Source organism: Podospora bellae-mahoneyi, chromosome 5, assembly GCF_035222275.1.
Source record: "Podospora bellae-mahoneyi strain CBS 112042 chromosome 5, whole genome shotgun sequence".
NCBI classification, from domain to species: domain Eukaryota; kingdom Fungi; phylum Ascomycota; class Sordariomycetes; order Sordariales; family Podosporaceae; genus Podospora; species Podospora bellae-mahoneyi.
This window is the reverse complement of record NC_085884.1, coordinates 3,289,948-3,301,523: the sequence shown is the minus strand read 5'-3', so window position 1 is coordinate 3,301,523 and position 11,576 is coordinate 3,289,948. Positions and strand designations below refer to the sequence as shown.

General features: G+C 53.4%; 3 protein-coding genes across 3 annotated transcripts; 1 reads left to right on the top strand and 2 right to left on the bottom strand.

The window, feature by feature from the left end:
• Nucleotides 1-1,103: 1,103 nt before the first annotated feature.
• QC761_0083980 (uncharacterized protein) lies at nucleotides 1,104-5,984 on the bottom strand (the record flags this gene model as incomplete). Its single annotated transcript, XM_062872887.1, has 4 exons — nucleotides 1,104-4,276; nucleotides 4,450-4,489; nucleotides 4,543-5,505; nucleotides 5,973-5,984. 4 exons carry the CDS (start codon nucleotides 5,982-5,984, stop codon nucleotides 1,104-1,106), a joined length of 4,188 nt encoding a protein of 1,395 aa, XP_062731358.1.
• Nucleotides 5,985-7,351: 1,367 nt separating this feature from the next.
• On the bottom strand, nucleotides 7,352-8,362 carry QC761_508210 (uncharacterized protein; the record flags this gene model as incomplete). Its single annotated transcript, XM_062880032.1, has 1 exon — nucleotides 7,352-8,362. One exon carries the CDS (start codon nucleotides 8,360-8,362, stop codon nucleotides 7,352-7,354), a length of 1,011 nt encoding a protein of 336 aa, XP_062731357.1.
• A 313-nt stretch (nucleotides 8,363-8,675) lies between these two features.
• Nucleotides 8,676-11,073, top strand: QC761_508220 (uncharacterized protein). Its single transcript, XM_062880033.1, has 3 exons — nucleotides 8,676-9,365; nucleotides 9,426-10,853; nucleotides 10,924-11,073. The coding sequence occupies exons 1-3, from the start codon at nucleotides 9,275-9,277 to the stop codon at nucleotides 10,989-10,991; spliced, it is 1,587 nt and encodes a 528-aa protein (XP_062731356.1). The 5' UTR covers nucleotides 8,676-9,274; the 3' UTR covers nucleotides 10,992-11,073.
• Nucleotides 11,074-11,576: the final 503 nt, after the last annotated feature.

Here is an 11,576-nt window from a genome sequence, read left to right as displayed (position 1 = left end):
TGTCTTGTGGACTTTTTTCGTCACTTGAGTCGCTGGTCGAGTTTGTATGGTATCTGTGGTGGAGATTTTAAGGCTGGTATCAAGATGGGACAGGATAGAGGGAGAGACTCTTTTATTGAGATGGGGGAAAATGGGGTAAAGGTAGGTAATTTCTGGTAGAAGAAGAGAGCTACTAATATAAGAACCACAACTGGGCCTTCAAGAAGATTCTTTCGGTGCCTTGCTCTGCAGGTGGCATCGGTGCAGATGTTTCCTCCATTCTGACCTCAGGAACGGGTGCTGGATCTTCATCCTTGGGATCAGCGACATTTGTCAAGACTTTTGTCGGCGCAGGGGCGATTCTTCCGCTGATTCAGAAAATCCTCCAGCTCGTCTGCAAAAAGCGGCTCGTCTGAGAGAAGACCTTCGACTGCTTTCTTCAAGGTCCCTCGTTTTGTGGCATTCGCCTTTTGGGTTTGTGGTCGGGCAGGCATGATGGAGGGGAAGTTTATTGTCTAGGTGAGTAAAAGGTGTTGTTGATGGATCTGACAAAACGGGACAAAGGTGACGAATATCAAATTGCGAGTTGACACTCACTTAAATTATTTTCAGCTCAAGGCAACCGCTTTCCAGAACCTAGTTGGCAGAGGGCGTATAGGTGGCTTGATGAAAGGTTTGATGTCAGAGAAAGCTTGATGGGGCGTGAATATATAGATAGGGTTTGACACATGATCGGCTACCTATTGGACTTCAAACAAAACCTAGGTAGCTATCTAATCACGCCTTAGACTCTCGTTCAAAACCCTCGTGATAATTCTCTGCTGGGTGTTGTGTGATTCTGTCGAATTCATCTTGGGGAATAAGCCAGTTCTATGTACCTATATGAGCATTCAATATTTATTAAGCGCTGAAGATGATTCACCTTTCAAGAAGAACCACAAAGATGCTGGATTTATTTGCGCTCCTACTAGATGCTACCAAAGAGACACACGCGCATATTCTCCCTGAAATGCAATTACCTAGACAATAATAAGAACTGCTCAATACCCGAAACACAGAGAGCAAACCCCATCAACACCCAAAAATGCAAGCTTACCAAAACCGAAAGAAATCCGACAAATCAATCAGGTATCCATTATTCCCAACCCCGTCTCTTCACCTGGTCCCTCAACGCCACCAATAGACTCCTGACTCATCCTTGAGCCCCAACTTCTCCCACCCCGTTCACCCCTCCCACTCCGCACCGTCTCAGCAGGGCTTAAAGAGCGGCTCCTGTTAGTATTCGCAAAAGAAACAATTTGCCTGTTGCCGACCCTAATTCCCGCGGCTGCTCTGGGTGGCGAAGTCGACAGTGGTGACGACGTTCCCCTGCCTGTCCCACTCGCAGCCCGGTATGGTGAAACACTTCCTCGTGAGCTACTTGGAGGTGTGGGCGGCGGGGGGAAAGATGAGTTAGGCACTGGCATGACCAGAGCAGGAGAATTTCTTGGGATGGTAGGCGTAGCTGTCGTCAACTTTGGCGACGTAGAAGGAGTGGGCGAAGAGGCAACACTCAAATTTGACCGCCGAGGCGAGCCTTGTGGTCGAGAAGGGAGGTTGATGGATGGATACGAGAGTGACATCCTGTCATTAACATGGTCCGCCTCAGTCTCCCACCTTTTCACATTGATTGGAGGCGGTGGTCGAAAAGGCGAGGTGGTGTGCGCCGGGCTTGAGTTTGCTGATCGGGTACCCTTGTCTCCACTTCCCCTGAATATGGGCGCTGGTGGTCGGGCAATGGCTCGTTCTTGAGCGGGGGCTGGCTTTGATAGGGAGGAGCGTGGTGAACTTGACGGCGAAAGCAGTTTCTTCACCGTGGCCGCTGTCCAGGTCTTGGAGTCGGACAGCATTTTGCTGAGACCTGTGGAGAAATCCGACCCTAAGGCCTCGGAGTCGGGGGCTGGTGACTCTTGGGCTTGTGGGAGGGAATAACTGTTGCGGCCCAGGAGAGTTAATGTTTTGGGTCGAGATGGGGCTGGGTCAGGAGGCAGGATGACAGACGGTGGAGGTGGCGTGGAAAGCTTGATCTTGTTGAGGGACTGTTCAGCGTCGCTTCTGGCTGTGAGATAGTCGCTTCTGGGGATGGGACATCGTGACTGGGATGGACCACGTCTGGTTAGGAGGGAAGCCCGGGCGACTTCGTTGGTGAGCGCTACGCGTGCATTGGCGAGGACGGTTTTGTCGCGCCAGGAACTTGGCCTGGCATGGTCCTCAAAAGAGGGATTTTTGGTTTTCGCGAAGAAGCCGGCGGCATCGACGGTTGTTGTGGTTGAAGGCATGATGGTGGGAAACGGCGGCACCGCTGTTGCTCTGTCCTCTTCGTCGCTGCTCGTTGGGTCCGGAAGGTTTATTTCTGGCATGTCGGGCATGGAAGCCATGCTGGGGTATGGCGCCACTTGATCTTCGTCGTCTTCCTCCAGCAGCTGGGTAACGGGAAACTCCATGGGGTTCAGCTCCTCGAGTCCAGGACTTCGCAACTCAGCTTCCCAGCTGTTCTGGCTCTCACCACTCTGGATAGTCCCGTCGCTCTGCGACTCTGTCCCACTGCCATACCGGACACGGTCGAAGACGCTGACAGGCTCCTGGTCATCGTCGTCCTCCGAGGCATGCTCACCACCCCGAACATTCACCTGCTCAATCTGCCAACGAATCCTTGCCAGCCTCTCTTCCAACTGTCCCCTTGCCTTGTCCATCCCATTCGGTTTTGGATATCTCCGGCTCTTCTCAAACCTCCTGACATTCTTCAACAACTTCTCGCCATGGACGCAATACCTCCGATAGTCATCCGGCAGCCTCCCAATCTTTCTCCTCCTTCCCCCATCAAACCCACCGTGCCCCTCGTACCCGCAGTTAATCCTCCAGTCAGCCTCATCATAACTCTTACACCAGATCGCTGTAGACCTCTCCAGCCAAAAATGCGCCTCCCTCCTCTGATGCAAGCTCTCCATAAAGAAAGCCTGAACCACGCTGTGAATCCTGAGAATGTCCAAACTCGGCTCACCACTACCACTCTGCCGCGAGGAGCTTCTTCCCCCCGTACTTCCCCCCGAACTCTCCACATAGAACTCCCCCGAAACCTCATTCCTCTCCACCAACCCAAACGCAATCAGCACCCTCATCGTATTCCCCAAACTCGGCGCACCCCCCCTCACCCTATCCCTCGTCTTCACCGGCGTAACTTTATCCCCCAACGCCCCCATCCCAATCCCCAACCCCACCATCTCCACCGGGACATGCTGATCCCAAAAACACAACAAACTAATCAAATTCAAGCTCGCGTTCTCCCCTCTCGTCTCCAACTGCCTCACCACCGCCTGGTAAGCCTGCAACCCCCCCAGCCCATTCCTCCCGCTCTTGAAACTAGCCAGGTACCGCCCCAACGGCTCTCTCGTAGCCTTGATATGCTGCGCCGCTACGTGAATCATCAGCGGCAGCCTTCCCATGGCATTCACCAACTCCAACCCCAAAGCCAACTCCTCCTGGCTAAAAGGCGGTTTGCGTTCCATTTCCAAAAGCAGCAGCTCCCTCGCCTGATCAGGCGTCAACAACCCCAGGTGAATAACCTGCGGATTATCCCACCTCGGCTCTGACGCCACCGCTCTTTCAGTGCTAGTATAAATCAACGAGGTGTTCCTCCCGTCAGGTATGAAATCCCCCAGCCCGTCCATGTCGAACTGGACACCGTCGAAGACCATCAGCCAGTCACGCCTGTTTGACAGCCAGGCCTTGACTGCCGAGACAACCTCCCTTGTAGTTGTATTCAGGGAGACAAGGGAGTTGGTCTTGGCTATCCGCCAAAACATCTGTTCAATCTCTTGCTTTGATTTGGCGCGTATCCAGAAGATGCCACCGGGGTAGTCGAGGAGGTGGGTAAAGACATATTGGCGGGCGAGGTGGGTTTTGCCTCCGCCGGGGAGGCACGAGATGAGGACAGCGGAGGTTCCCTCTGAGCGGCGTTTCCGGTCTTGGAGCATCTCGTGGAGGCCGCGGAGCTCATCGGTGCGGCCGAGGAAGAAGCTGTTGGGGCGGAAGGGGTCGGGGTGAATGAAGAGGGGTTCCTCCGAGGGTGGTAGTTGCTGAGGAGGTAAGGGTTGGGTTGGTGTAATAGCTGATGTTGGTGATGACGGTTCGGGTTCGTGGTCGTGGTCGGAGTGGATGGACTCGATCATCACGGCTGGGGAGGAAGACAAGGAGGTTATCGACTCGACGAGGGAGGGTCGGGGGCGGTGACGGAGGGAGACTAGTTCATTATTGTTGCCTGCTTTAGAGGCAAAAAACTATCAGCCGTTACTGAACACTTGATGATGAAACCAAAAAACACTTCTCCTGTCCCCTTTTGTTCGGACCCTAGCAGCGTTCAGGGGTCATATGGATAAGGCAACTGCCGTCCACAAACACAACCATACTCGGACGGACCAGGCGATGACCTACCAATTCCCGGCTGATGCGCACCCGAAGCCAGCATACTTTCCTGTCGAAACCGTCAGTACATCTGATGGACACAAGGGCACAGCAGAAACTCACATAAGTCCTCGCCCTCTCAAAATTCTCCAAGCTCGCCCTCAACTGCCTATCCTTCTCCTCCAACAACCACCTCGGCGGAATCAAATTCACCCCATCCGCCACCCACTGCCTTAAAGTCGTGCTCACATTCCTCCACCCCGGCGCATTCTCCCCCTCAAACTTGCACATCCCCGAATGGTCCTTCTCAATCCCATAATACGTCACCCCCGGCAGCTGAGGCCCCGCGCTCGCAGCATCAACAACCAAGATCTTGCTCCCCTTGACATCACTAGTATGCCCCTCATGCACCATCTGGATCCTAAACCGTTGATACACATCCAAAAAATGGGAATTAATCTCCTGCAACCCCTCGTTATCCTTCTTCAGCGCCTTGAGCAGCACACTCTGCGTTTCAAACAACTTTCTCGGGATCGCCACCTCGCTCATCGCCTGGAGAACCCGTCCCCATATTGCGATGTCGGAGCCGTTATGTGGTGTCCCCAGGAAGATGATACCGTATGTGCTGACAAAAACGGATCTGAAATCCTCCTGGTGATGGGCTCTCACATCATTGGAGTAGAGCAACGCCCTCTTGACCAGTATGCCCCCTAGACTATGGGCAACCCAGATGATGGGGTTACGTTCCGTCCCGTCGGCCTTGCGGTGGTGAGTCAAAGAGGTGATGAGTGACTGAGCGTGCTGGTGGATGAAGTTATCTGACGGGGATCGGTTAGGCGTTTTGCGGGAGGAGTACACATCGGCGTTGTACCCATAGACGAGGATATTCGCATGTTGGTCTTTGAGTGCGGCAGGCAAGAGGTCGACGGGCCAGTAGACGCCGTTTTCGCGCGAGGTCCAAGTCTTGAGGGGGTCGCCGTTGAGGCCGTGGACGAGGACGATGTCTGCTTTTGCGAGGGGGTGGGCGTAGACAGTTGTGAACTCGTAGCGGGAGGGGGGCAGGGTGATTTTGCCTTCGAGTTGGTCCTAAATGGTGGTTAGTGACGGGTTGAAAGGGGTCCTTGTTGAGAACGGCCCCGGTCCGTGAGGCAGGTGTGGTCTACCCGTCCGCGCCGCTTGTCGACAACACTGAAGACGGGATAGAACATGATGATATGTAAGCACTCACCATTCTTCCTTGCTTTTTGTGGAGAGCCGTTTGACGGACAGGAATGAGATGAAAGAAAAGTGAGAGTTGACCATTAGTTCCTCGGCATCCACGACGTCAAGGAGAAAACTACTGGGTGTGAAAGCCGTGATCAAAGCGAATGAGTAAAAGAAAGTCTTATGCCATGAGTTTGCCTGGTTACTATGCAACAAGCCACCAGCAAAAAAAAAAAAAAGGCGACCAAGGCTCAGTCTTGTATAGAACCACTACCGATCCGGTTTTCCAGATCATCAGAAACATAGACACAGTAGTCGGTCGTGTGCGACATGATTCAGTCTTTACTTACACGCCCGCTCATCTTCGGGCGAGAAGTAGGATGGAAAAGCAGCACATCACCCATCACAGTCATCAGCGGACCTCAACACACGAGCGCCTACAGTGCCCATTGTTTTGCCCCATTGAGGCAGCTGGGCAAGACAAAATGCGACGGAGCAAGGTTGGAAAAGGAGTGCAACTGTCACGAGCCCAGGTGGTTGAGTGACCATCTGGCAGTGACCACCTGAGCATGTGCAGTGGTTGGTTGGAGTAAGTAGTTGGGGTAGCGTTCAACCTGTTTCATTTGACCGGCACAGAAACAACTCGACCAAAGGGATCTTGAAGGAACGGTCCGTCGGCTGTTGGCTCAAGATTGTTGCAGTTTCAGTGTATGCTATAGGCTTTGTCTTGCTCGAGTCCGTGATGTAGCTGTGACCTGAAGCCTTCTCAGAAGTTTGCGAGGTACTGCGCACAAGCACACATCCCAAGGCTGTCCGGCTCAAGGCTGTGTGCCACATTCGGGACCGGTCCCCGCCTTGGCTTTCTGTGACTTTTGAGTGACCGGCAGTTGAGCGCATGGGGTGGGTTGCATCTGGGGCTGGGCTGCCTATCAAAGATGACTGTTCAGATGCGAGTGTTGCGCGTGGAGGGCAAAGGCTAACGTCAGACTTGTGGAACATGACGGTTTGTATAAACGACAATACTTCAAAAACCTGACATTGAGAAAGCTAATAGTGCGAGCAAGAAAACGCACGTAAAAAGCATGGAATACTGTCTCGGGAAGTCTGTCCGCGAATCGAGTTCCGTTAAGGACATCGAATTCGCCAGGTCTGGTCGTTCTTAAACAAAAGATAGACTTTTTGCTAGCTGGCGAGTGACCCTGATGGGAGAACTAATGGCCGTTAAATTGGAGAAGGATAGACTCTGAACGATAGCCCTTGTCTAGCCGGGACGAGGCAGGGTGACACCAAGGGCTTGAGGGTGCTGTTCTGCTCTACCGGCGTCCCATGGAGAACTGCATGTTCGGCCGTTCCTGGTGATGACTATCACATATGGGCGCTCCAGCTGACCCTGGAGAAAACCGGCCGTATTGATGAGAGGATACAACTACGAGCAGGGAATGCTCAAAGGTGCCATGCAGTCGGACAATAGTTGACAAGGCAACGTTCGGTACAACCTCTAGAATGTTCATGTGGGACAACGCTAGCTGCGCTAAACTCTAATTCGAGAACAGTGAGCTTGTCAGATCAACAGGTGGGGTGTGAACAGAGACCGTGCTTGTGGCGCAAACCACGATACGAGTAATTGTAAGACAACTGGACGTGGTGAGGTTACCACGGGCTTCTTCGGCTCGAGATGACCCCCACGATCTTGGGTGTCAAACTGTCTGGGTGGTGCAATCGATGGTCGTTATGCCCTTGGCGCAAGCATGAGGACGTATTCCCTGGTGCTGGAGCCGAACTGAACCATGTCCTTATTCCGTAGCTCCAAATAGCGACTCTCTGGGACCTTGTCGCCGTTGAGCATGGTACCATTGGCGCTCTCGAGGTCTATCAGGTATGGTTTCACCCGGCCAATCTTGTCGCCAAACTCGTTCCGCTTCTCGGCGTATCGGAACTGAATAACGGCATGCTGCTTGCTGATGCTTGGATGTTCGGCAAGAAGATCGACGACGGCTTGCTCCCTCCCAACTAGCCAGCAGCTGCGACTGCCAAGATCGATAGTATCAACAATGTCTTCGCCCTTGAAAACAAACAGCTTCCACTCGTCACGTGGTGAAGGTTTCCGTGCCTCTGCTGGTTCATGGTACTTTAGGGTGATGGTCGTTCCGTCCGCTTGGGTCACCGAGTTGGAAGCAGCAGCCAGGGCGCCCGAGTTGCCAAAGTTGGGCTTTTCCTTGGGCTTCTCAGGCTCGCCGCCGTTACTGACTGCAAAAGAGTCATCCTGGGAGGGCAAGGGGCCACGATGTTTGACAAGATTTCGCTGGCTATCCGACCTTGCCTCGCGCGGTGGGCTCGGCCGTGAGGGTGAATGTCGACCCTCTGAACTACGATGGCGCCTCCGACGGTCTCTGCCGCCATTATCCGAGTCGCCATCGTCGCGTCGCTTCCTGCTGTCTCGTTCCGCACTTCTGTCCCTGTGGCTGCGGTGATCTCGGTCCCGATCTCTGTGGCCGTCCCTTTCCCTTCTCCTTTCCCTGTCTCTATCCCTGTCTCTTGAGAAATCCCGACCTGTTGGCGACCTTGAGCGCCGTCTATGTCCGCGCTCGCGAGATCGTGTTCGGTAACTGCTGCCTCTCTCTGTGTCTTCTTCCCGATGCTTTCTTTTGCGGCCTTCGGCGCCGTCTCTTGGCTCCCTGTTCCTGTCGTGCTTTTTTGAACGCGACCTGTGGCTATCTTGTCTTGGAGAGCGATCGCCCATTGTTACTGATTTTGAACCCTATCCCGGAAAAGTAGAAATGAATGGTTTTTCTGTGTGTTGATTCAAAGGACAGGTTCAAAGGGTCGATAACAGCAATTGCTGGAGGTGAATGCGCGACGCCTTTCATTCAGTGGGGCTTCCAGCAGCCAGCTCGCAGGGGGCCCGCAGCCTGGGCGTTGTGGGGGCAGCCTGTGCAGGGGCCTTCCAAAAGGCAGCCCACGCTCACAGAGGATGACCGAATGACTCCAGCCTTACATAATCCTTCCCTAGCCCACCTGGCTGGAGCCTAGCTGCTCTTGGTCTCTCCCACCTTCCGACTGCTCACTGTTCACTGCTCACTGCTGGCTGTTGTTCGCCTGACCACTGCCCACCCTCTGTCATCAGCCCGACCCTCGGATGCCTCATAGCATCACATCCTCTTGCTCTTTCTGTCCTCTTCAACCATAAACCACATTCTCAGTGCCCTGCACCTGTCATTTTAGCTCCCGGTTGCCCAGCACCCTCCGAACCAAGGAACCCGCGCATACTCTCGGTCGCTAGTGACGAGTAACAAGCCCAGCAGCCAGCCAGTCACCCACCGGCCGCCGTGTCTTCGATCCGTTCTACGTACGGTGCTATTGTTATCAAATCAAGAACAACGGGAGACATTTCTCTCGTCTGATTACCCACCGCTCTTATAAGCCATCGTTTCCCGTCATCCTCCCGCTCTCCCATCGACCTTCTTCGCCTCGGGTGGCGTTACCGACACTGCCCCATCCTCTTATATAAGCCGGCACCATTCCCGCCACAAGAAAGCGGAAAGCCGCTGAGGCGACGATCTCCTCTGGAAATATCACGGCTCCTAACAAGAGGGTTCTCGCTTCAGCTGGCCCAGATACCGCTCCTCCCACTCCCGTCACCACCTCCTCCAACATGGACACTGACGACGAGTTCATGTCTACTGTCTCTAGTGAGGATGATATGCTCCCGGATGACAGCGACAATGACATCTCTGGTGATGATGGTGAGTAACCCGCCTTGCGCCTCCTCTCCCGATTAAGCACTGACACACAGCCTTGCATAGACTTCGGATTCGACGACGAGCCAGATCCGGATCTCGGCATCCAGCAAGACATAGGTCAGAATAAGAGAGCGCCTTACGATGTCAGCTTCAGGGTGTACGAGCCGCAGGACATACAACAGCAGCAAGACGTTCTAATCGACGAAGTAAACATGATTTTAAACATCTCAAAAGAGGAATCAGCAATTCTATTGCGGCACTTTAGGTGGAACAAAGAGCGTCTCTTGGAGCAGTACATGGACCACCGGGAGAAGGCTCTTGAGGCTGCTGGTCTCTCCCAAACGACATCGGGTCCACCAAAGCTGGAAGTGATACCCGGGTTCTGCTGCGATATCTGCTGCGAGGATGAGGAAGGCCTACAATCGTTTGCCTTGAAGTGCGGCCACCGCTTCTGCGTCAACTGTTACCGCCATTATCTGGGTCAAAAGATCCGAGAGGAAGGCGAGGCTGCGCGCATCCAGTGTCCTGCCGAGGGTTGTAACATCATCATCGATGCTAGATCATTGGACCTGCTCGTAACCGCCGAGCTGACGGAACGATACCACAAACTGCTCAACCGCACCTATGTCGAAGACAAGGAAACGCTAAAGTGGTGTCCCGCCCCTGACTGCCAGAACGCCATCGAGTGTGGCATCAAGAAGAAGGACCTGACGAGGATCGTGCCCACGGTCGCTTGCTCGTGCAGCCATCGGTTTTGCTTTGGGTGCATCCTGAACGATCACCAACCTGCCCCTTGCGAGTTGGTAAAGAAGTGGCTCAAGAAATGTGCCGATGACAGCGAGACGGCGAATTGGATTTCGGCCAACACCAAGGAGTGTCCCAAATGCAATAGCACCATCGAAAAAAACGGAGGTTGCAACCACATGACGTGTCGTAAGTGCAAGCATGAGTTTTGTTGGATGTGCATGGGTCTGTGGTCGGAGCATGGGACGAGCTGGTACAATTGCAACAGGTTTGAGGAAAAGAGCGGGACGGATGCCCGTGATGCCCAGGCCAAATCCAGGGTCTCTCTGGAGCGTTATCTCCATTACTACAACCGCTACGCCAACCACGAACAGTCTGCCCGCCTGGACAAGGACCTTTTTGCGAAGACGGAGAAGAAGATGGTTCAGCTGCAAAAGGAATCGGGCATGTCGTGGATCGAGGTTCAATATCTCAGCGCAGCCTCGATGGCACTGCAGACCTGTCGACAGACGCTCATGTGGACGTACGCGTTTGCCTTTTATCTTGCCAGGAACAACTTGACAACGATTTTTGAGGACAACCAAAAGGACTTGGAGTTGGCGGTCGAGTCTCTTTCTGAGATGTTTGAGAAACCCGTAACTGAGCTTGCGGATAGCAGGCTCAAGGTGGACATCATGGACAAGACATCCTACTGCAACAAGCGGCGGATCATCTTGCTTGACGACACGGCCCGGAATTTGTCAGAAGGTTTGTCTCGGCCCTACTTACCTACCTATGCCCGTCGCATAGTGTCAAAGTTAACAGCAATGTGTGTTAGGGAAATGGATCTTCAATGTGGAATTCAGCAATCCGACGCCAATCAGCGGGCCAAGCTCCCGTAAGTAGGAGTCACCTGTGGAGATACCCAGAGAGTCACGCATGGAGACACCAGAGATACCACAGAGGCCCGACAACTTTTGGCGCTTTTTCATTGCGATATCCGACGACGACTTTTCAGCACTTTGTGATTGAGTGGATGAGAATCTAGACCCGGCATTCAGTATGGCCGTGCGCTACTCTTGCTGCCTTTATTTCGCAATTCTGTTTTCTGTTCCTTTCAGCGGCTCGTGGTGGCGTAGCCCAGGTGGGCGGTATGGGCTTTTGCGGGGCTTCGGGGTTTATTAGTGTTTGCCTTCAGCGTCGGACGATATCTTTTTGACCATGTGTGAGCCATCGAGAACGGTCTTTTTGGCGGGCATGGGTTAGGAACACATTGGTGGGAGTTTAACATTGCTTTGGGAAGGGAGCTAGGTCTCAAGCTTCTTGTCTGTTTTGGTATTAGAGGGAAGGGGTAATGCGCATTATCGGGAAACATGGAGGAAAGGGGAGGGGGAAATCATTATATGGACTTTTTAGTTACCGGCTCTTATTTTGTTGACTCCCTTTTTTTTCATGAAGAAATTCAAGCGACGAGCTATAGCCATAGAATCA